A 23,601-nucleotide genomic window follows, 5' to 3' on the forward strand; every position below is an offset into this window, starting at 1 on the left:
TATCCAAGTGATGACACGCCAATGGAGCGCGCGCTGGAAGTGTCTCTTTTGTTCTTTATTGTTTGTCATCTTTCATCAGGATCTGGGCACCTGAATAAATGTGCCATGCGAGAGATACCCCGACTTTCCTCGATTTGCGGGGGTCTAGATGCACGCTCTCCATCCGGGGTTGCATCCCATACCCACGACAGAGTGTTCTTTCCAGCAATACAAGTAATACAGTAGTACGCAGCTGGCCCATACGCGACCAGAATGCAAAAAAGCTGCCATGAAGAAACGAAAATACAAACGATTTGCCAAATACCCATTCGTACACTGACAAGATACAGAGGCTATATTTAAAACTACATATATATAATAGAGACATTAAGAAAACAGGCTTTTTCAACCATTTTGCACATTTGTATCACCCATACCCATATGGCATATCTCACATACATATCGTGACACCAGATGATTTCACGACTTTTTCTAATTACAACTCTCCCTTCAAAACACCGTCAATACACCGGTGGATCCATTCCTTCTTGGCTCCCAAATCACAACCAAAGTAAGCGGATAGATCCTCTCGGACACTCTTTTTCGTCACGCTCATCAAGTCGGCCGTGGAAAGGATACGGCGGACTTGACGAAGAATTTCATCGTCGCTGGGGAGGGCACGGGGTGCGTCGGCAGTTGTGGCGGTATATTGTGATCGCATGCTGGTCCGGCGGACGGGGGCCGCACCCGAGGATGGTGGAGGTGCAGCAGCGGAAAAGTCGGGAACGCCAGTGTACTGGGTGCCCCAACTCATACGGGGGTTGTAACCGCCGTATTCAGGACCACCTGCCACGCTTGGTGCAACAGGGTAGGGCGGTACAGGCATGCCACCGTATTGCGAACCACCATAGGCAGACGCGGCGTAGACAGAACCGGTGCCTCCATAGGCAGATGCTCCACCGTAAACAGATCCACCGTACGCAGTACCAGCTTTGCCACGCGACCGACCCGACCCGGAACCAGAGCCAGAGTGGTATGAGGAGTGCGACTGCAATTCGTCACGCTCAAGCCGCTCGGCCTCGAAATCTGACCATTTACGCACTGGAATGCTCGCGGGGTCAAACTATGAGAATAGAAATAACATAAGCTAATCGGTACATCAGTGATGCAGTATCAAGTTACTGGACACTTACTGGCTCCTCAACAAGGACTTTTTCCACCTTCTTTCCACCTTCCTCGACAACTCGTCGGGTGTTACCCCAAGAGAAGTCGTCAAAGTGCCAGAAGGAGTAGAGGGGAATGTATGCACCAAAAATGGGCATCGCTAGCATGTACTATCGAAGATACGCCAGTTAGCTTTCAAGCATTCCTACGCAAACCAAGTTTCCATAATACTCACAATAATCATCCAACCAATGTGCTGCCATTCCCTTTTCAACAGGAAGATAATCATCTGGAAACCGTAAATGGCCGCAATCATAATAATACTGATCAAGGGGAACTGGGTCTGGGTCTCCGTAACAAGCGCCCAAATCAAGTAACCAATGTAGACCAGAGCAGCCGGTTGGACAAAGGTGGCAAACAGATCCAAAAAGACCACGAAGCGCATCGAGAAGCAGCAGAACCCGCACATTTCCGGAAGCCAGAGCAGCTCGAGTAGGTTATGAACGGTCGAGTTGATCCATCGACGACGCTGGGACAGGAGAACAGACCATTTATCAGGGGCGTTGGTCTTACATTTTGCATCGGCAGTGAACGTTGTCTTCATGTTCGGGAAGTGCTTGAGCATCAGAGTTGTCAAGTATCGATCCTCACCCAAATGCAACAGGTTCTTCAAGTGGAGCGTATCGACCTCGTTTTCTGAATAATCCTTGATGACACCAGGGGCGACCAAAAGCGGAACATTCTTCACTGGCGTCCGTATACGGTACATACAGAAACAGCCGGGAAGACAAGTCACACTTCCAAAGAGAGACTCAAAAGCCTTGGCCATATGATGGGAGATGAAATATTCGTATACTTGAATCATGGAAACCCAAGAGTCCTTCTCGTTGGAAATTTGAGTTTCACCGCAAATACCAGCAACCTTCGAGTCGCGAGCCATATTCGATACCAAACGGTTCAGGGAATCGGGGTACACCTCTGTATCGGCGTCCACCATGAAAGTGTACTCGTAGAAGGATGGATCGACTCCGATGACGTTCTTCATCTGATGGTACAACTCGAGCTCCAGAGGGTTCATCGGTTGGTTGAAGTGAACACGAGATAGGAACCGCATGAGAATGAGCTGAGAGTCACGTTTACCCCTGAAAAGATAATTGAATGTCATAAGCGCTCGTCCAGACTGCACACACTAGCAAAGCAGTGGCGATACCCACCTGTTACCAGGCCTCTGCCTCTCGCTTGGTTTTCCAACTTTGACAACCACAATGTACGGTACAACTCTGCCTTGAATCTCATACAGCCCAGAGTACACCTTGCCCATATTCAACTGTTTGTTTCCTTCGCCAAGACTTTGGAACGCCAAAGCTTCGGGGTCAACGCTAGGGTCAACGCCCAAAATGTCCAAGACGATACGGGGCGTGGGACGATCGTTGCCGGAACCGATAATCATACCATCGCAAATAACGAAAAGCAGCTTGTGCTTATCGTCATAGTCGAGCATAGCCAATGATTCGAGAGTACGAAGAAGAGAAACCTCGCCCTAAAGTAGACATCAGCTTAGTTTCCGCGATGAGCCAGTCGAGGTCTGACGGTTGAGCTTACCTCTGTATAACAGGGAACCTGACAAATAACAAACTTGTCGTGCTCCTCAGGCTGTTTCTTTCCTCCAAACTGCAGAGCAGCCAAGAACTTGAAACCAATCACACTGACAACGATACAACTCGCTACCACCATGATATAGTTGGGAACCTCGCACTGCACATCGTTTCGGTGATCCACATTGCCGACGTAAAACAACCCTTGCATGCACGTCATGGCCTGTGTCCATTGCTGCGTGTTGTTACGTTTCAAGACTTCAAAGGCTGGTGTTGCATCGGCAAAGACGTTGCTCGGGGCGGAGTAGCGATCCATCAATTGAGAAATGTAATCACCCATAAAGTTCACTCCACCGGCGATTTTGACAGTTTCGTAATAGTTACCGAGGTACATTGCAGAGACATCGAACACTCTGTCGTAGGCGACAATGTAACGCATTCTTTGCTTGTCGACTCTCTCCGCAACTGAGGCCTTATCCCAAACCACTACGCCCTTACGGTACTGGTTGACTTTGTTCAAAAAAGTAGAGTGTTGGTGAGGGAACCAACTCCCTGTGTCGAACAATGGGTTCTTTATGTCCTTAGGGAATTGCTCGAAAGTGTTTGGCTTTGTGTATCCGGGACAGTATGTGGTGAAGAAATCATCACGGGCATCCGTCTTTGGAAACAGTTGGCTAACGTCTCGACCTAGAACTTGACTCTTCCAGAATCCGTCGTTGTCGGACTGCCAACCGTTCTGATTATGCGTTGTCCAGATGCCGGGAACAACATAGTAAGAGCCGTACATGTGAACTGTTGCCTTGCTGTCCAAATTGTTCCTAGTCGTGATTTCTCCAGGAGATAACTCATTCTTCTTTGGGCAGAGGACAAATCCAAGACCAATAATGAAGAAAAGGATAATCGCGTTCATCAATAGAATGATGAAGCAGAGTGTCACCTTCTCTCGCCACGCAATTTGTCGGTCGCGTGGCCTCATTCCGCAAATCGATAGACAGAAAGGGGGAATGTACCACGTCGAGAACCATGTGCAAGCCAACCACCGGCACCTAGTTCCCGTCATCTTCTTCTTCTTGACGGGTTCTTTTTCCGCAGGTACTTCCTTGGCGGTCACTGCTCGTGAGAGCGGGGTCGCGCTCTTCTCGCTTACAGATCCCAGTTCTAAATCCCCTTTCAGCGTGCTGTGAGACACGCTCGCGCGAGGTTCCCTTTCATATTCAAACTCGGATTCGTAGTGACTGGCACTGTCATCAAAGTTGGATCCTTCCTCGAAATCAGTTTCAGAGGCGGCATAGCTTGGGACCATGTAGGAATCCCTAGAGTCCTTCGAGGTCCTCTCCACCGGTTGAGATTCCTCAATGGTCTTCAGTTGTCTCTCTAGCGCGCTCCACGTTGGTTCGGAAAGGAACAATCGGCCCTTGCCCAGTACCGCATCCGATCGAGTCCATCCATTGCTGAGTATGAGACTCTCGCACTGTCTTCGGGCATCACCGCTAGATGAGGGAAGTACTGCTGCATATCGTTTCAGGAACTCGCCGTGTGGCAGCGCTGCCGTGTAGACGACAGCGGGGTTTGACGAAAGTGTAGACAGATCGTAATAAGCCACTTGTCGGCGTATAGTTTCTTGATCTACTGATCGACTGCTGTTTCCATCCGAAACTTTCACGTGGAAGATGAACCAACTTTGAGTGTCGTTCAAAGTTGCGAGGAGCTCAGCAAATGCATTTCGGAATTGGTGGCCGACTGTGTCTGTAGGGTCCACATGCTGCTCTTCATCGTCGTCCTTCTTGCTCTTCCTGCGCTTCATTGACGGGTTCCGTGATTTGCTGCTAGCAGCAATGACAGTCTTTCCATCACGCTTGCTTGTTTGAGTAGCTACCAGCCGGTCAGAGAACATGGATCGCAGGAAGAGATTGGCGGTTCCTGGTTGCTCGGGACTGCCACGAACCAGGGTAACAAAGTCGGATTGCAGGACATCGGCATCGCTATCGGCAAACCCATGCGTATCATATTCGACGATACCAGCATAGTGACGGATACCAAAGGCGTACTTTGGTTTCTGTGAGGGAATGAACGGATCGCTTTCTGCAGCTCCAGCATTAGCCGCATATATTTTTTCGGTTATCTTCGAGTCCCTGCTGCCCCGCGCGGCTTCCCTATCCACCAATGGCAAAATCCCAGACTTGGGACTGGTCAACAAAGCCAGAATCTCGCGGTTGGACAAATAGTTATTGGTTGGTGGTTCAAGTCCTTCAACCTTAAACGCTTCACGGGGTAAATCAAACAGCTGCTCGTTAATGAAATTGCGCAGCTTCTCGTTTTGAAAGTTGACCAGCAAGCGGTGGAAGCCGTGTCCAGATATGTCACGTCCAGCGAAACCAGGAGTATCCAAAACTGCAACAAATGATGACCATACAGATTCGTCTTGGCACAGCTTGTTGTTGATTTGCTCGACAATCCAGCTAAAGGTGACAGAGTACAACGCACGAGCGAGGTTGTCCCGTTGCTGCGCAGCTCCCTCAGAATCGAGGAACACGGAAGTAAGATCGCGGCCGACCATCTTTGTCCGGTATGTGAGGACTGCTTCGATAGAAGCTGGGTGGAGCCCAAGCAACGTGGCCACGAGCTCGAGCTGAGCGTAGTTTCGCACTGTACACGCTTCTTGAGTGTTGTTGGGATCATCGTGGAAAGTCACATTCCCTAAATGAAGAATCGCAGCGAGTATTTGCCACAGCTGAGTCTGCTGTCTCCGCCCGATACCCAGCGCCTTCATGTTGTCTCGCAACTCATCCAATGCTAGGTTGCTGTCCACCGCAGATATCCGAAGCTTGGATTGACTGAGGTAGTGGAAGTGAGCGGGGTCGGAGAGGTGGAATTGCATCTTTTCCTCATGGGTAGCGCCGGCCAATAAGTAATAGAAAATGTGGAAACTCCGTCCACCTGGAGAGCAAAGTCAGCGACAATTAGGAAGACCATCACTATGGCAGGACACGTACCATCTTCTGCACCGGAAACTCGAGATTTTTCTAAAAGATAATCAATAAGCTTCAAACCAACCATTTTGCCCTGGCTGTTGAACTGATACTCTGAGTATCGACTGCAACAACTGGCATCCTTGTTGAATGGCGTCTGCGCATTTCCAAATGCCGACAGTACAGAATCGACCTTTAGAACGGCGGAGTGGACCTTGCTCTTTTTTGTTGAAGTTTTACTCAGGTCGCAAAGGTGACGTGCAATCAATCGATGAGATTCGGATTTGCCCGATCCACTCTCGCCGCTGCGTAGAACCTCGTCAATACCAATCTTTACATCCAAATCGCTAGAGCTGCTCCAGAACTTACCTGAGAACAATACATTGGTCCTCTTGGTTCCTCAACATGTGCATATAAGCGTCCGCAGCAAGATTGAATACATGGGGCGGCAAGGATTTGTTTTCCTGGCCTTTGAAGGCCTCTGCGTACTCTTTGCTGGACTGATCAGAAGTTGAGCTGACCGCTGACCGCGCACTTGGTGGGGAGTTTAGTGACACCAAACACCGTGCACCAATCTTTGTGTAGTGAAAACCATTCGCTAATCTTCCTGTGAGATTGCGTGTGATGTCGTCGATGGATAGTGGTTCGGAGCGGGAGGTATCAGCGAGCGCAGCCAAGTCTTCTCGTGTGTCTGTTACGGAGGCTGCGTGTACGGCTGCCGCCGAGTATGGGTTCGCACGCCCTGGACGCACCATTTTGGATGCGAGATGAAGGGATACGTGCAAAGTCTATTTGAGGTGAGAATTACTGCGCACCGCGGAAAAAGGTGTGTGTTAGCATCATGACGATCCTTTCAACGTGCCTATGAGCTGCACCAATGCGCAGGAGTGGACTCACGATAATATCAGCGTCGTCACGCTCTCTCTGTTCACCCAGACAATCCGGTGTCGGGAATGCTGATGAGAGGGGCGCCTGAGGTTGCGAGACGAAACCGTTGACCGCCTAGAAATAATAAAAGTATCCTAATAGTCTAATACACACGCCCTTTAGGAATCCCTTCCTGTATAAAATACGTCAAATGGCCAGAGCGAAAAGTCCTACTCCGCCCCAAAACTCGGCCCTTCCCAACACGACAAGCCGTTTCTTTTTGTTGTGGGAATTTTTTGCCCTTTTCTCACACTGTGGGTGTGCGTGAGAAAGTTTCAATTCTTGTGGGCTTAGTCAAACGGCGCATGTAGAAGGTGTGGCGTCACTTTGTTACTATATATGGTTACATGACATCTGATGGCATCTGGCGTTTTTGGCTGTGGGCCGTTTTGTTTATTTTAAGATTACGCATCATTAACTGTGCAAAACAAGCCGTGCAAGGGATCAGCCGCGGGTAGATGAAGGTAGATGAAGGTAGATGAAGGGTTTGCAAGGATCAGTGTGCGGGATGATGATGGTGCATTACACACCTTCTTTTTGGCATGTTCTTTGTAGTCCTTTTGTATCTACGTGTGTTGGCATTCTGACACTCGGGACCCTTGTGGATGTGCAATCTGACAATAGCTCCCATGTCAACCACATGGTTCTAACACTAGCATGATAGAGTCAAGCATATCTATCACAAATGAAATTAGCCAAGCACAAAGAGTAGGGAGTAGTATATCTGCCAGCCATCATAAAGGCTCTGAAAAGGGCCGAGTCGCGGTGTTGGTATCGGACCAGGATTTGTATCGCATTTGTTCGAAAATGAATCACATGCGGTGGGAACTGTCAATCTAGCTCAGGGCAACAACATTGGAACAGAGGCATACACAGCCATGCATTATATCTACAAATATACAATATATCATATTCAGCCCAACTGCTATGCGTGGACGGTAAACATCTCGATACGAGCTATACCACCAAATGCAAACGGTTGCTATAATCATCATCACCACAAGAACGGAATCAAAAAGCACGTCTTCTTCTTGTACTCGGCGAATTCAGGGTATCGCGAAAGACTCTGGTCTTTGAGCTCCATATTGGGGATCCAAATGCAGATAAAGACTGTTGTAAAGAGGGCGATCGCCGCTGGGTCTCGAGAGAGTAACAGAAAAGATCCGTAAATGAGCAACTCTCCAAAGTAATTGGGATTTCGGTTGTACGCAAAGAACCGATCTGTAATGAGACCTGGCCCTTTTCCAGTCTTGTCCGTAGGATGTCTTTTTCGATACTCCAATTCAATCGTTTTCTGCAAATCAGATCCAAAATGGAGAAACACACCCAGTCCCCAAGCTGTTATCGCCAAAAAAATGACGACAGGATGAGCCGACTTGCCACTACGCATGAGATGGTATGGCCCGATCCAGTATCCAGCAAGCATGGACGCAATCAGCACTGAATACCAGAGAGGATACCGCTTTGTCCACTTTGGATCTGGAAACATTCGAGATTTCGTCATCCAAAGGATTCCGTATGTGCCATGAATGGCTGTGTACACCACAGCAGCTGCATTTTGCCACGCGGCGAACCGCGCCATCCAGAATAAGCAAACCACTAGTGTCAGGCCTTTCATGGTGTCGATCACGTAACAAATCGGTATGCCAGTTTCTGTCTCCGTTGGGAAAGCGATAGGGTACAGCCATGGAACATGATTGTACGGAAAAGGAAGGGATGGAGAACGCTGCGAGACGGATGCTTTCGTAGCTAAATCCGCGCCGTCCCTCTCATTTGCCGGTGTGCGCTGTCGAAGAGCAGAGGTTGCTTCGGACATGTCGTGAGGGACTACAACAAGGCAAAGAGGCAGAGGTCCTGGCGCAACGTAATGCAAACTGCCGGATGGCACAGCTAGTCTCGCGACTAAGCATGTGTCACGTGGTTTATTTTTATTTTTTGCTCTTGTCACCAATTGGAATGGCGCAGCACACGCGCGGTCTTTCAAAGCGTGCTAGTTGCTCTCGTTACGAATTGGAGGACATTGTCAGAGATCTCCAGTTCCCATTCCCCCACAACCCTCTTATCCTCGGAACAATAGGTGGGTAGTTTGGCCAAGAGTTATGTGGACGAGGTAGAGGCTCGCGCCAAGGAAAAGTCAAGTGCCGTAACTCCCCTGGACTGTATTGAGCCTCGTTGACCATGCAATTCACACATGTACTCACTCGTACACTTCTCTACAGACATTATCATGTCAAATTCCATCAAGATCTTTGCGGGCAACTCTCACATTGAGTTTGCCAACCTTGTTGCAAAGTGAGTATTTGGGCTATAGATAACAAGTTGCACATTGGTGTGAAAAGTGTATATTTCAGTGTTTTAATCATAATGGAAACCAATACTAACTCTCCTTGCGATATTAGGCGCCTAGGGCTAGACTTGGCTAAATGCGTTGTTCTCAAATACTCTAACCAAGAAACATCCGTCACGATCGGCGAATCTGGCACGTATTGCCTCTTTTAGTGTAAATCTCTGAATCTGCGCGGTGTGCTTCCGCGATGAACGGCATCAATTGACTTTCTGTATGATCTCTTTCTTCGCTTCCATTCACCTAATAGTTCGCGATGAAGATGTGTTCATTATTCAATCGGGCTGTGGGGAGATCAACGACCATCTCATGGAACTCCTCATCATGATCAATGCTTGCAAAACGGCTTCCGCACGTCGCATCACAGCCGTGGTGCCATGTTTCCCATATGCTCGCCAAGATAAAAAGGACAAATCCCGAGCGCCGATCACTGCAAAGCTTGTTGCCAACATGCTCACGGTCGCTGGTGCCAATCATGTCATTACCATGGACCTGCACGCATCCCAAATCCAAGGATTCTTCAATATCCCTGTAGACAACCTGTATGCTGAGCCAAGTACTCTCAAATACATCCGAGACAACATTGAGGATTATAAGAATGTCGTGATTGTGTCGCCAGATGCGGGAGGTGCCAAAAGGTGGTTATCATTGTTTAAGGGATAGGAATGAACTTTGGTGTTGACCTTTTTCAATTTTTCGTTTCAGAGCAACCTCCATAGCAGATAAGCTCGATCTCGAGTTTGCGCTGATCCACAAGGAGAGGAAGAAGGCTAACGAAGTGTCCCGAATGGTCTTGGTCGGGGACGTTAAAGGACGGGATTGCATCTTGGTTGACGATATGGCGGATACCTGTGGTACTTTGGCCATGGCTGCCAAGGTCCTCAAGGAGAATGGGGCGAATAAAGTATATGCCATGGTGACACATGCTGGTGCGTTATGTTGAGTGTATGACGATTCGGCTGCCCGGAATGCTAACGCCTCTCCCAAACTAGTGCTTTCTGGTAAAGCGATCGAGGTCATCAACAACTCACAGCTAGAAAAAGTTGTTGTGGTAGGTCAAGGGATGTGACTTTATGAATTTTGGATGAGATTTTCTCATATACATTATTTCTGCAGACAAACACGATCCCACACGAAGACAAGAAACTATTATGCCCGAAACTGGACACAATCGACGTGTCAGTCACCTTTGCCGAAGCGATACGGCGTACCCACAATGGAGAGAGTATCAGGTGCGTATTTAATTTGCAACCTCTTCAAGCGTGAAATGAAAATCAACCCGTTTTTGCCTTCTTATTACCAGCTACCTCTTCAACTACGTCCCCAGTTAATTTACATACACACAAAAGCACCTTTGATTTAATTGAAAATACGCATACGTATCTTTTTCGCAGAGCCCTACTCACTGCAAAACAAAAACACGCACATACTTTTTCCAACCTAATGGGCATCACCACAAATGTAAACACTCTAAAATACGATTTAATAGATTTGAATTGCACTCGTTCATCCTCACGGACATGACTACATGTAAACTGTCGAAATATCAATAATCCCTCGATGTCACATCTATTTAGAGTCTTTGTTCACACTTGTTAATTCGTTTGGAAATTTAACGGAGGACCCTTGATCTACCCTGGCAATATCAAAAGTCCACGTGCTTGGATAGCACGAGTAGGATATCGGTAGCGACAAGCAGACCCTTGGCTACGAGTGCCCATCAGCCCAACTGTGGCAATGCTCTATTTATCCCATGGAGACATTTGCGTCACAGTTGGTGATGAAACTTGTGTTACACTTAAATTTGTAGTTCTATGACCCTTATAATATCCAAGTGAACCAAGTGAACCAGAGAATGGGTAATGACGACATGGTTCCATAATGTGATTTTGCCGCATTGTTTTGAAGTTTTCTTTCTCTTCCTGCTGTTGATGTGTTGAATGGCTCACCCGCTTTTTCACACTTGTTACCGTGGCCTTTGGATTTTTGGCAAGTTGCTTGCTCGTTTGTCTTGTTGGCGAGATTTTATTTTTATTGTTCCGTAGACGGTTGTCGTAGCTACTGGGGGTTCTGAACAGTTCCTGGGTTCAGCGTTTACGGGCGTAATCGCGGGTTGGATAAGGGGGGTCCTGATTTGGGTCCCGCGTTTCTTTGAAGCTTGTATTTGGCGAATCAGGGTTGTAGGTAAGATATCTGCGATATTGCTTGATATGGGGGATCATGTTTACATAGTATGCATGAACTCCTTTGCCCTGGTTCCATCTATTTAGAACCGACGAAAACCGACGAGTTGAGCAGTCCTGCCAGGCCCGACGTCTGCACCACGTCGACAGCCATGTCGGTCACCCTCGCTGATCTGGCAGAAAATGTGAATGTGCTTACTGCCAACTCGACAAGCTCCCACTCCTCCAGCATATCCGCTTCTAGTAACACGGTATCATGGGAAACCTTTCTGCAACAGTACGCTCGGGGATTATTTCCCCCCACCAAAGTGCCAAAAAAGCCGCGCAATGCCCCTCCTTTCGAAACCGCCTTCCTCCCAGCACCAACTCCACCACCAGAAATCGAGAGTTTGAGAAGAAAGGCATTGTACAAGTATCGATGGCTGTTGAACGAGAAGCCAGAAGGAGTTGACAGCGTAGTAGAGTTGACCAGGAAGCATTTTGCGGCGGAGCATGCCATTGTAAGTAGCAAAGTGGTAACTTGCGAGATCCTGATGATAGACTTTGAATTTTGTTTAATGCTCTTTCGTTGTGCAACGATTCTTTCCAGTTGTCATTTGTCCTTGAAGATGAGGCAATGTTCAGATTAGAGAACACCGATTTCTGTACAAGCGACAGAAGCATCTCCATTTGTTCACACTCTGTGCTGCGACATGGCAAAGAAGGAATGGTCATCCTAGGTAAGCCGTCAAATGACGGGCATTTTGATGCAATACGATTTCTCATCCTACGCCGTAGATACGCACAAGGATTGGCGGTTTCAACAAAACCCAAATGTCCTGAATGCCCCTTTTGTCCGATTTTACGCCAGCGCTCACCTAATAACAGCAGATGGTTTTAATATCGGATCGCTTTGCGTCATTGACTCAACATCTCGGGATGCATTCAGTGACCAAGAGATGGAAGAACTTCAAAGGTTTGCCAATCTGGTCATGTCTCAGCTTGACGTCTGGGTATATAAAAAAGAGGTGGAGGAAAGGGATAGGCGAGAGGAGGCTTTGGCAGAGTACGCACAAGCTTCCCTAGTTGGCCACGAGCCGAATTTGCAAGATGCCTATCAATTGGCCTGTTCTTTGATTGCAAGGAGCTTGGATGTGGAATATGTGTGTATCCTCGAGCCTGAAGAAATAGAGAACCATCTTGGTGGATATGGCCCGCTGACGAGCACTGATCGAAGAGTCGTTGGCTCGAACGAACCATCGTTGCTGAATAAAGTCGCTAGCATGAATTGCTCTGGGACGTATGATCTGGTAACAGCGACATCCATGTCTATATCAGGAACGGAATTCCAATTTCCGCCTGAAATTCCGGCTGCTGTACCTAGCTTTATGAACGGTTTGGATGTTGTGAGCAGTATCGCCGTCCCTTTGCGACGAGGAGGAGACTCGGAACATAATGGAATATTGGCGGCGTTTTCCAAGGATCGGCGCAGACTGTTCGGTGCCTCCCAGATGCACTTTCTGAATACCTTTGCAGTGAACATTACTGCATTATTGTTGAAAGTGAAAGCGGAGGCTGCGACGAGGGCAAAATTAGCCTTCTTGAGTTCTATCAGTCATGAACTTCTGAGTTCTATCTCAGTCATGAACTTCTGAGTTCTATCAGTCATGAACTTCGTACGTGTTACTCAGTTGATCAACGTTATAGTGTCATAATTGTTTATGTGTCGTATTATTTTGAATACAGGAACTCCACTTCACGGCCTCCTTGGCGTATCTGAACTGCTCAGTTCAACCCCTTTAAACGGCTCCCAAGAAGCATTCGTGTCCACGATCGAATCCTGCGGCAAATCCCTACTCGGGATCGTTAATAACGTATTAGACGTCGCCAAGCGAACTGAAGGACGAAAGGCATCGCACGTTGAAGATGTTGATCTATATTCCCTGTTGCAAGAGGTTATGGATGCTGTCACAGCTACGGTAAACCCAAATGTAGAGTTATTACTGGACATCAACCTACCGCCCCGTTTGCAGTTTCTGCAAACGGATCCGAACTCTGTGCGACAGATTTTAATGAACCTAGTTGGAAATGCATTGAAATTTACCGAAAAGGGCTACGTGGAGGTGAAAGTGTCGCTCCTTGATTCAGCAATTTCGAATGCATCCGAAGTTCCATTACGGTTTGAAGTCTCAGATACTGGCTGCGGAATCAGTCCCGCATTTTTGCCAAAACTGTTCAAACCGTTCAGTCAAGAAAATCCGTTAAAACAAGGTGCTGGATTAGGATTACTGCTCACGCGGTTCATGGTGGAAAGCATTGGTGGGACGTTGTCTGTGGCAAGCGAATTCGGACGTGGGACACGGTTTTATTTTGATGTTACCGCTACTGTGCGAGACCCGATTCAGTCGGAGGGTGCGAGTATTGTATCGAGCGCCGTTGAAGAGATGCAGAATAAGCTCTGCAGAGTGGATGTAGGGCATCTGAGATTGGCAAACATCATCTCTAAAACTCTTTCTCTGTGGGGGGTTAATAACGATCGAGGCGATCATCTAACGGCAAACGAGACCCAAAAGGTCTATATCGTGGACGAACCGTCACGCACGTTGGATAGATTGCTGAGCAAGGAAGAGTTGGGCGGACCTACCGAGATTACACCTGTTCTATATGTGACGAGCATCGCGGAACATCCAGAAGCTGCACGGTCGATTCGCTCGCGATTACTCAATCCCAACACTAGGGTGGCAATCATAACGAAGCCTGTGGGTCCAATTAAGCTCCTACAGGCAATTGGAAAGATCTTAAAATCACAGGTAAGGTCTTTGGTCGTGTGGTTCCAGATGTTCGAGCTCATATCTGATGGAAATATTATAGACACGTAAACCTCGCATGAGCATCATCACATATTCACCTCTGAAGCTGAGATATTCTATGGAATCTCTGATTCCGACTACAACCACGGAAGAAGAGGCAGCAGACGTTGATATACGAAGCATTATGCCAGTCGCTGGAAGGGACCAAGAAGGGCAACTGTCCACCGATACGGCTCATCCAGTACCTCTGCGCTGCCTCGTTGCCGAAGATAATGCAATAAACCGAATGCTCATATCGCAATTCCTGCATAAAATGGGAATAGAGTGCACCATAGCTCACGATGGCAAGCAAGCCGTTAGCGTTTTCGCTGAGGCGTGCAAGGCAAATTCAACGGGCTACCCAACCCCCGAGGGCCCTTCCACTCCCAAACCCAACCCGTTTGACTTTGTTTTGATGGACATTATGATGCCGAATATGGATGGAAACGAGGCTACGCGAAATATTCGTCAACTGGAAAACGACCAGAACTTTGCCCGATCGGTTATTATTGCATTAACTGGATTGAGCTCTCATGAGGACCGGGGAGCGGCGTTTGAGGTTGGAGTGGACACGTTTTTGACTAAACCAGTGGGAATGAAGGTGTTGAAAGCGACGCTGGAGAAGTATTTTGAAGGTCGAGTTGGGTGGGCTGGATAGAAAGACAAAGCAAAGTCCAGGTGGTGGGATTTTCAGTAACTATACCGTACATGAGTTTTTCTTTTTAATTCTTGTTTTTTTTTTTTCGCTCTGCGACAACGTTCTTGTGTCTCGTGTAGATAGGTTTTACCCATTGTTCTCCATTGTTCCATAATTCGTTTTAGATTTGCTTTTTCAAATAGTTAATTGTGTCACAAATATCATGATCTATAGTTGACTGTCATGAATTGTTCAAGATATGATGGTGCTTTCCCTTGCGCTAGCTGTCGGTCCTCGTCGATAATTCAGACATGATGGGCATACTCACGTGACATACTGGACGATGTGGAAGCTTCATGCACAAGAAACTTTTTATCTGCAATGTGCGGGACTGAGCGCTTGAAAGCGAGTAGCTGTTGTTAGCATTCACACCATTCTGAGCGGACTATCCACGCCCATTCACCTTGCGCGAGACGCTCATACCTAGTCCCTTCCAAGGTGCAACTAGGATGAACACTCTGGTGAATAGGGATGAAGACGAGATCCTTGTCCCTACAGCTTACCGAGATGTTGCTGGGGATGCGGAGAAAAAGCTTCAGAATGCTGCCGCTATGCGGATAATGCATGAGGTATGGCATTGCAGGGAGTCGAGTTTGGGTATTGAGTGATGTAGATCTCATGCATGAATGTGTTTACCGTTAGGGAACATCTCAAGTGCCAGCAGTGTCGCAAGAGTCAGCCTCGGATTTGCTCGTGATCGAAGAGCCGACGTTGAATATGGAATTGGGACCTGCGGCAGCTGTACCGCGGGATGTAGCAGCAGAGGCGGACATGGACGATAAGATGAACGTCGACGGTGATCCTGTGCAAGATCAGTCTACTGCCGCCACTTCTGCGGACACGGTGGCGGATACAGAATCGGGACATGCATCGGCTGTATTTCAGGAGACAGCAATACATGAGGATTTAGCAGATTCGATGGATGTGGAGGAGGAATCTGTGCAAAAGCAGTCGAATACCGTGTCATCTAGCAAAGTGCCATCTACGAACGACGCCGAAACGGAAGAGCCGAGGTCAATAGATGTGGCGGAAGGAGATAACACTGGTGGCGAAGCGGCCTCCGCTCTTGCTGTTGAGAAGGTATTACGCAAGCGAACCAGCTCCGGTGGCAAGGTGGAATACTGCATTCAGTGGAATAATGGGCACAAAACATGGGTACGTTATCCTGAAATCTTGATATGTATTTTGAGGCTCAACTCAATTGCTTTGCTCTAGGAAACGCGTTTCAACATGGCTGCCTACATAGGTGCGATTGAGGCGTATGATGCATCTCTTGAAGAGCCAATGACCAAAGGTCGAGGGACGCCTATCAAAAGGGGTGGAGAAACGGACGATGACGAGTCAGATACTGATGGAGAATCTAATGACGAGGAAGTAGGACTTCTGAAAAGGTCAAAGAGATTGTCTGCTGCTGCTGCTGCACATGCGATAAGTCAAAGTAAGGGCGCTGACGCTGTCGAAGAGGATCAATCTTCGGATGAGTACGATGATACCGAAAGTAGTGCGAAGGAGAATGGCGAGTCCGACCTCCGTCGATCGTCACGACAGTCACAAGACTGCCGCAAGAGACCCGACAATTCCATTGCGATCGTTTGTACCACATATGGTTAGTCGCGATAAATGCGGTGAGTGACTCTCAATGGCCTGCTATAGATGGTATGAAGACTCTGAGCTATATCCGTCGTATAGGACGCACCGAGTCGAAGCGGCGTGATGAGCATAATGATCTGGAGGGAGATCTTGGACCATTGATCAGTTGTGCATCATGTGCCGTAGTGTGGCATCAGCCATGTGGAACAGCCAAACGAAAGATGCTGCCAAATGGTCTACTTCAGTGTAGTCACTGTATCAAGGAAGATCCCATTTGCCTTGTGTGCAAGCAGCCCCCACATCCAATACCTCCGGAGAGTCTCGAAGATGAAGATCCACCAATTGAAGGGGTTGTTCGACCTTTGTTTCGGTGCTTTCGATGTGGATTGACAGCACATATCGAGTGCATCATGCAACTATATTTGGACGATGTGGACGATACTGGGAGAACCTTTATCAAAAGTGGTGTAGGATCTCGGCAGTGGTTTGAAAAGGAATGGAAATGTGTGGATTGCATTGTGTGGGATGACAAGGTGGAGAGTATTCTCACCTACCGGGAACTTCCTCCAGAGCCACAGGACGGGGAAGAAGCAGAAGTGTCCCCCCCGGCTCGGGAGTTTTATGTCAAGTTTGCATCATGGTCATATCGACACTGTACTTGGGTGTCTGAGCGGTGGCTATCACAGTTAAAATATGAACAAGCGAAATATAAGAATTTCATTAAGATGGTGGAAGCAGACAACGAGGAGGCGAAGGCTGAAGGGCAGGCACCTGTCTGGCCAATGGAGGTCGATGATGCCTTGCCCCTTGATGTACTAATAGTAGAGAAGATTTTGGATGCAACTTACCACAAGCTGCATGGTACAGAAGATTTGGACAATTTGAAAGAGGTTTATATTAAATGGAAGGGATTACCCCACGACAAGTGCTACTGGGAGCAACTACCACCCGATGACGACCCACTGTATCCTGACATTGTTCGAGAGTATGAGCGATATTTGAAGAGAGATGAGATAGGTGATTGGAAGAGCGTTCCCACTCGCAAAAAAGCTTTCGAGGAATATGATGAGCAGCCAGACTTTATTGGTTATGGTCAGCTGAAGCCTTATCAGGTTATTTTGAATTGAGTCGCTACTTGCTTTACCGCAGCACGGTTGCTGACTTCATTCTTGCTTTTGTAGTTGGAAGGCCTCAAGTATGTTTTGGGTTGCTTCTCTTATACTACAGTTGCATAGGCCCTCACCGTTCATGATGCAATTTCCAGCTGGCTTCTGTATAAATGGCACAAGGAGACGCCATGTATTTTAGCCGACGATATGGGTCTAGGCAAAACAGTTCAGATAGGTATGTTCCATATATTGGACATGTTGCATCACGCTGGCTCAAATCCCAATGTTACGGTACAGTGTCCCTTCTAGCGTGTCTTCACCACGATTACTACAGATGGCCATTTCTCATTGCCGTTCCGTCTTCTACGCTTGGCCACTGGCAACAAGAGTTACAGCGATGGGCACCAAATCTTGTGGTGACTACCTATAGCGGAAGCCAGGAAGCCCGCAAAGTAATCCGCGAACACGAAATTCACGGACCAGAAGATGAGAACCGAAAGCAGGACAAAAACGTTCGCTTCCATGTCCTCTTGGCTAATTACGAAACTTTGTCGCGTGATTCTGCATACTTTCGAAATATTGACTTTGAGGTCCTGGTCTGCGATGAGGGACATCGATTGAAAGATGATTCCGCCAAATCTTTCACCTCCTTTAAAAAGAATTTGAAGGTTCGGCATCGGATCATTATGACTGGTTTGTAGTTTGTCTATCTGATGAGATTTGCGAACTTTGCTAACCTTCTGAGTACTAGGCACGCCACTCCAGAACAATGTTCGAGAGCTGTTTAACTTGTTATGCTTCCTCGTACGTGATCTTCTTTGAAATCAATCTCGTGATTCCGTAGTCGTTAAGCATTTTGTGCAGGATCCTGTAAAGTTCTCTTCGCCCAAGGAGTGGGAGGAAAAATATGAAACGGATGAGCTCAATGATGAATCTATGAAAGAATTGCATGAGGTTTGTTGGGGAGTTGCCTCGGTTATTTGCTGGATGCTGAACATCTATCTAGCTTCTCCAGCCATATTTTCTTCGACGAACAAAAAGTGACGTAAACTTAAAATTGCCGCCAAAGGTACGCTTGAAATCGTCTTAGTTAATTTTATGTTCTTACGGTATTTTGCTCACAGGTAGAAACATTAGTCCCGGTGTCAATGACATCGATACAAAAGGAGTTATATAGAGCTATCTTAGCCAAAAATTCCGACATTTTAAAATCTATCGGAGTGGTTATTAGTGGAAAGGATGATGCCCGCGTCAGTCCACTGCAAAAGTGAGTCGCATCCTTGTATGCTTTGGAGGCGTGGGACATCATGCTCATCTTGACAAGTATTCTGATGGAGCTACGAAAGATTTGCAATCACCCATATATTCTTCCCGGTATGTGCGAAAATTCACAGTAGTCTACTACGATCGAAAATCTGACGTTGTAACCCACAGACGTTGAACCAAAGGATTTGACTGAAGAAGAAGCTCATAAAAGGCTGATTGAATCCGGCGCAAAGTTGGCTCTCCTGCATAAAATGCTTCCAAAGCTGAAAGCTAGAGGTCACCGCGTCCTTATTTTTTCACAATTCAAGTTGAGCTTGAATATCATGGAGGACTATATGGTCACGGAAGGATACAAGTTCCTTCGCATGGTGGGCATTAGGACTTCTATCACCGGAATGAGAGGATATATATTAAGATTAATTTCAGGACGGTGAATTGAAGAATGAGCTGCGGCAGCCGATGATTGATCAGTTTAATGCGCCGGATTCAGACTACTTTGTTTTTTTGCTGACTACGCGGACGGGTGGGGAAGGAATTAATTTGACTGCGGCTGATACGATCATTATCTACGATGGTACGTTGGAGCCCTTGGAAGTTGCGTGGGCAAATCTAAAGCCATTATTCATTCTGTTGTCTCTTGGCATCTAGCGGATTGGAACCCACAGAGAGGTAATATATATTCTGATTCCGGCTATGAGAGACAATTATAGTAACGGACGCTCTGTGCAGATATTCAAGCGATGGCACGAGCACACCGCATAGGACAGACGAAGCCTCTTGTAGTGTATCGATTCTTTACAAGCAATTCGGTGGAAGGTAGATTGCGATGTCCGCGAATACGTCGGGTTTGAGCGGAGAGCTGATTTCCGCTTTGTTTTTAAGAAAAAATCATACAGGTGGCCAAGAAAAAACTAGTACTGGATCATCTGATCATCAGCTCAATGAGCAGGACGGAAGTAACAAAGGAAGAGTATTCTTCTATTGTCAAGTTCGGAGCAAAGGCACTTTTCGAAGAGGAGAAGGGCAATGAACAGGGTGATGGCGTAAACCCGGCGACCGAGGCTCGTCAAATTAAATATGACGATAAAGCGGTTGAAGATCTTCTCAATCTCTCCGCCCAGCGCGCCGCAGAAGCTGCTGCGGCCCATGATCCGGCTGAACCTGCGAAAACAGGCGCATTTGCCTTTGCAAAGGTGTGGAATGTTGAAAAGCATACTGATGAAGAGTTGGAGGACATAGCAGAGCTACCCGACGAGGGTCAAGATGATGATGAATTTTGGAATAATCTCCTCAAGGAGGCTGCTGCCGGTGGTACGATTGACCCGGAAGTTGATGAGCACGGCCGGTCAAGGCGTAAACGAAAACAGGTCACCTATTTTGAGGATAAAACAACTAAGCGAAGCAAATTGTATGAGGACCTGCCAAGCGATGGGCTGGAACCGGAAGAAGATCAAGAGCCGGAGACAACCCATGAGGATCCGGAATTCCACCCTCCCGCAGTCGAAGAAGAAGATATAGATGACTCCGATGGCGTGGAGGAAGAAGCCATTATTTCGGTACCTGGTGCACCTCTGGGCACGGCTACAAAGCCGACCAAGGCAGCGCGGGCCCCAAAGCATTCAAAAATGATGGCAACATTGCCTATGAAAGGATTTCCTGTGGGAACGTCAGCAACGATCCCTCCTCAGCAGACTACCTATGGAGCCAACTTCCAGGCCATGCCTGTCCAAAACTCGGATGGTGTCCAGTACAGTTGGCCACGACCATCGCCACTGATGCGCCCCCATTTGCCTCCCAGCAGCTTTGGACCAGTGCCAGCACACCTGCCGCCTAACTTCCCCCAAGGATACCCCGCGCGTCCGATTGCACCGCAAAGCGGCTATGGGTCAGGTTTTCGACCAGTACCCAGTAACTTCATTCAGGGATGGGGCCCCCCTCGACCGGGAAATGCGGCGTATTCTCCACAAATGCAGGGACCTAGTAACTTGATGCAAAGACCGTCGCATTCGCAGAGCGGCTACGGGACAAGTTCCGCGCAACCGCCTGGTAAGATCATTCACGAGCAGCCGGCGCATATGCACACCGGGTATGGAAAAAGCGTTCTACCAACGTCCGGTAACGTTTCTCAAGGACAGTCGGTGCGTCCTCAATTTTCTCAAAGTGGATACGGGGCCGGTTTTCCACAAATGCAAATACCCAGCAACTTCGCTCAAAGACCACCAGTACCACCGCAACCGCAACGCTCTCAGGGTGACTATTCGAAGCCCCCAACGTGGACACCCAGTACATCTGCCGAAGGTCCACCAGACCGCTCCAATATTCCTAATCGGCAGTTTGCACAGCCCGTAGCTCCACCTGAAAATTCCACTCAAGGGCTTTCATCACAGCCGGCACAACCGCCGTCTCTACGCGACTCGCAGGCGGATTCGCAAGCTGTTCATAGCAATAATGGGACGTCAGGCCCTATAGTGCAGACGTCGGTTCCTTTAGGCGTGCCACAGCCGACGGTCGTACACATCTCTAAGGTCCCTTCCGTACCGGGGCAGCAAACTTCGGTGCCAACTGCCTCAACCCATACTTCAGCAGAACCACATGCATCTGCTGAAGTGTTTTCCCTACACGCAGCGCATTCCATGTCAACACAGCCTCCGACAACTACAGTACCAGCAAAGAAACTACCGGAGGAAATCTCGCCCGAGGCGGAGAAAAGTGCTCGTACTATGGTAAACCTTTATACCACTCCAGGCATCGCACCAACTTGCTGGCTCTGCCTATACGAGTTTCACCCTATCGAGAAATGTCCAATGCGAAACAACGAAGGGTATCTCCGTACCGTCTTTAAACAAATGACTGTGGCACTGCAGTTTGATCTCTCTGAGGAAGTCACCGAGGGGATTGCTGTAAAGTTGAAGCTCATAGCCTTATTTTTCAAAAAGCTCGGTTACGAAGCCCCAGGTCCTATACCAGATCTACCCCTGCGCAAATCACCGGAGGTGATGACCACGAAGGCAGTAACTAGCATGGTACCAACGCCACAACCAACAGCGAGCATCGAGACATTACCCAGCCCTCATGGGCAGGCGACGCCGGCCAGTGTCTCTACGCTGAATAACCTTCCGAGGAGCTCGGTGCAGCAATTTACATCTTTGATGCCATCCACAGTACCTCCACCGAACGGGACTCCTCGGACTTTGACGGGATGGCCCAGTACGATATTGCCACAATTCCCAGTCGTTACAGCCTCTCCTGCTCTCCAAGCCACTGGAACATCATCGTTGAGCCACACAACTCCGGTAAACGTTACGTCCAACGTGCAGTCATCACACGTGCAACAGTCGTCAACGAGTAGTGACGAGTCCATACGACGTGCAAACTTAGCACTGTTGCCTTCTTCATCAACTGTAGGGTCGACAATCCCAGGTACCTGGAATTATACCCCTCCAGCACCGGCGGCGTCATTCGGGGGACTTCAACCTGTCCAATCAACGATTCCTTTGATGAGTGGCCCTCAGAAATCAAATGGCATGACGTCGATGTTTTCTAGCGTAGGGCAGTATTCTGTGCCATCTGTTGGGTCGCTACCACAGCAGCAGTTTTCAACAGTTCCTTCCAATTGGACACAGATTGTGCCAGGAATCATAGCAACAAATATGGCCCCCAACGCTTTCATGACCTACGGTCAGAGGCCGGCAACCGGGTACCCCGTAATGGAATATCCCGTACAAAAGTGCTTGTTTTGCGGTGCTTCAAATCACCGAACGGAAGACAAGAACTGCCCACTACTTCAACAAAATCCGACGGAACACCGTCGAAAGCTGCGAGAATTTGTTCGGGAGGGTCATGTAAATCACCTTTCCATAAAACAGGTCACTGACTTGGATCTGCTGGCGTCATATTATGAGAAGCAAAGGACGCGGACGTCGAATAAAAATGAAAACCCATCCGCGATTGGCACTGGAGCTCTCACTCTCAGCCGGTCATCGGTGGTAGATCCTCGACCTTTCTCGTACCCGCAAGGGAACATTCAAACCTGGCCGTCAAGTGCGCAAAACGCAGGTTCGTCAAGTGCTGGTCAAGCTGGGGCAGGCTCTGGTGGGTCATCCCACAGTATGGATGCGTTCATTAGGCAGGAGCAGCATTTAGCTGCACTGCAAAATCCATGGCCACAAGCTCAGTACTTTACGTATTCGCATCAAATACCAGGATCTCTGCCTGTGGGCTCCTCGCCATTTCCAGTTACGTTTTCTTCCGGTGTGCAGGGTCAACAGCAATCTCGAATCATCCAGCAGGGTAATGTGGGTACGCAGGCGGTTACACAACAAATTGTGTCGACAGGAACGATCATTGATTTGACTGACGGAGATGGAGTGGGCAGTAGCAAGAACAACCCCAACACCTCCAATAGCAGTAGCGGGCCTTCTTATAGCGGCTATTAAAGAATGAGTATGCATCGGGTTTTGCACATGATGGAGGGTTAGCATAGAGAATGGGATGTGTAAATATATTTTGGGTACATAGACAATTGTAGGCAGATGGGGATGATTGTAATTCGTTGTTATCGCTTAATGGCTTCAATCAGGACGCGCTACAAAGTAGGAACACGCCTTCAGTTGAGGGAGGTGAGCTACCGAATACGAGACTACGACAACACTTTGGTACGAAAGAAACCACTGCATGGCTGCTACTGGATAATATATAGCATGATGGACTGAATTTTGCTACAATATTCATACACGGCGATAGTTCCCCTGCCGTACCAATTAGAATTCAAGAATACCGTTCAGGGGTCATGTCAGCGGTCTATGATCAACAATGAATTATCCGTAAAGTAAAACCCCTTTCTCAGATATTGTATTTTTGCAACCAACGCTGTCATGGCCCTGGCCTGCTTATTGAACAATACGGCGCGGCATTTTGTTTTATGCACTGTACTGATGCCTCACATCCTAT

General features: G+C 48.0%; 5 protein-coding genes across 5 annotated transcripts; 3 read left to right on the forward strand and 2 right to left on the reverse strand.

The window, feature by feature from the left end:
- Positions 1 to 274: 274 nt before the first annotated feature.
- SPPG_06138 (uncharacterized protein) lies at positions 275 to 6,872 on the reverse strand. The gene is made up of 8 exons (XM_016754344.1): positions 6,605 to 6,872; positions 6,077 to 6,514; positions 5,732 to 6,012; positions 2,746 to 5,675; positions 2,358 to 2,683; positions 1,379 to 2,285; positions 1,173 to 1,313; positions 275 to 1,102 (listed from the first exon to the last, which is right to left on the reverse strand). Exons 2-8 carry the CDS (start codon positions 6,460 to 6,462, stop codon positions 476 to 478), a joined length of 5,598 nt encoding a protein of 1,865 aa, XP_016606474.1. The 5' UTR covers positions 6,463 to 6,514; positions 6,605 to 6,872; the 3' UTR covers positions 275 to 475.
- A 316-nt stretch (positions 6,873 to 7,188) lies between these two features.
- Positions 7,189 to 8,459, reverse strand: SPPG_06139 (steroid 5-alpha reductase domain-containing protein). Its single transcript, XM_016754345.1, has one exon. The coding sequence runs from the start codon at positions 8,448 to 8,450 to the stop codon at positions 7,629 to 7,631; it is 822 nt and encodes a 273-aa protein (XP_016606475.1). The 5' UTR covers positions 8,451 to 8,459; the 3' UTR covers positions 7,189 to 7,628.
- A 131-nt stretch (positions 8,460 to 8,590) lies between these two features.
- Positions 8,591 to 10,544, forward strand: SPPG_06140 (ribose-phosphate pyrophosphokinase 3; the record flags this gene model as incomplete). The annotated part of the gene is made up of 8 exons (XM_016754346.1): positions 8,591 to 8,711; positions 8,854 to 8,926; positions 9,034 to 9,113; positions 9,229 to 9,616; positions 9,684 to 9,907; positions 9,971 to 10,029; positions 10,095 to 10,210; positions 10,282 to 10,544. 8 exons carry the CDS (start codon positions 8,591 to 8,593, stop codon positions 10,307 to 10,309), a joined length of 1,089 nt encoding a protein of 362 aa, XP_016606476.1. The 3' UTR covers positions 10,310 to 10,544.
- A 769-nt stretch (positions 10,545 to 11,313) lies between these two features.
- Positions 11,314 to 14,647, forward strand: SPPG_09348 (uncharacterized protein; the record flags this gene model as incomplete). Its single annotated transcript, XM_016757507.1, has 5 exons — positions 11,314 to 11,661; positions 11,751 to 11,880; positions 11,939 to 12,769; positions 12,887 to 13,950; positions 14,012 to 14,647. 5 exons carry the CDS (start codon positions 11,314 to 11,316, stop codon positions 14,645 to 14,647), a joined length of 3,009 nt encoding a protein of 1,002 aa, XP_016606477.1.
- Positions 14,648 to 14,978: 331 nt separating this feature from the next.
- SPPG_06143 (uncharacterized protein) lies at positions 14,979 to 23,339 on the forward strand. Its single transcript, XM_016754347.1, has 17 exons — positions 14,979 to 15,255; positions 15,329 to 15,841; positions 15,902 to 16,292; positions 16,376 to 17,388; positions 17,458 to 17,471; positions 17,541 to 17,620; positions 17,683 to 18,078; positions 18,137 to 18,189; positions 18,250 to 18,339; positions 18,392 to 18,454; positions 18,510 to 18,652; positions 18,710 to 18,759; positions 18,820 to 19,019; positions 19,078 to 19,225; positions 19,300 to 19,320; positions 19,381 to 19,467; positions 19,534 to 23,339. The coding sequence occupies exons 1-17, from the start codon at positions 15,136 to 15,138 to the stop codon at positions 23,085 to 23,087; spliced, it is 6,936 nt and encodes a 2,311-aa protein (XP_016606478.1). The 5' UTR covers positions 14,979 to 15,135; the 3' UTR covers positions 23,088 to 23,339.
- Positions 23,340 to 23,601: the final 262 nt, after the last annotated feature.

Source organism: Spizellomyces punctatus, assembly GCF_000182565.1.
Source record: "Spizellomyces punctatus DAOM BR117 chromosome Unknown supercont1.11, whole genome shotgun sequence".
Lineage (NCBI taxonomy): Eukaryota > Fungi > Chytridiomycota > Chytridiomycetes > Spizellomycetales > Spizellomycetaceae > Spizellomyces > Spizellomyces punctatus.

Coding starts and splice junctions, on each gene's coding strand:
- SPPG_06143 (XM_016754347.1), top strand. CDS start 15,136: ATGAACACTCTGGTGAATAGGGATGAAGACGAGATCCTTGTCCCTACA. Junction 18,455..18,509: donor ACTTAAAATTGCCGCCAAAG/GTACGCTTGAAA, acceptor TTTTGCTCACAG/GTAGAAACATTAGTCCCGGT. Junction 19,020..19,077: donor GATACAAGTTCCTTCGCATG/GTGGGCATTAGG, acceptor GATTAATTTCAG/GACGGTGAATTGAAGAATGA.
- SPPG_06138 (XM_016754344.1), bottom strand. CDS start 6,462: ATGGTGCGTCCAGGGCGTGCGAACCCATACTCGGCGGCAGCCGTACAC. Junction 1,314..1,378: donor ACATTGGTTGGATGATTATT/GTGAGTATTATG, acceptor TATCTTCGATAG/TACATGCTAGCGATGCCCAT. Junction 1,103..1,172: donor AAGTCCTTGTTGAGGAGCCA/GTAAGTGTCCAG, acceptor CTATTCTCATAG/TTTGACCCCGCGAGCATTCC.
- SPPG_06139 (XM_016754345.1), bottom strand. CDS start 8,450: ATGTCCGAAGCAACCTCTGCTCTTCGACAGCGCACACCGGCAAATGAG.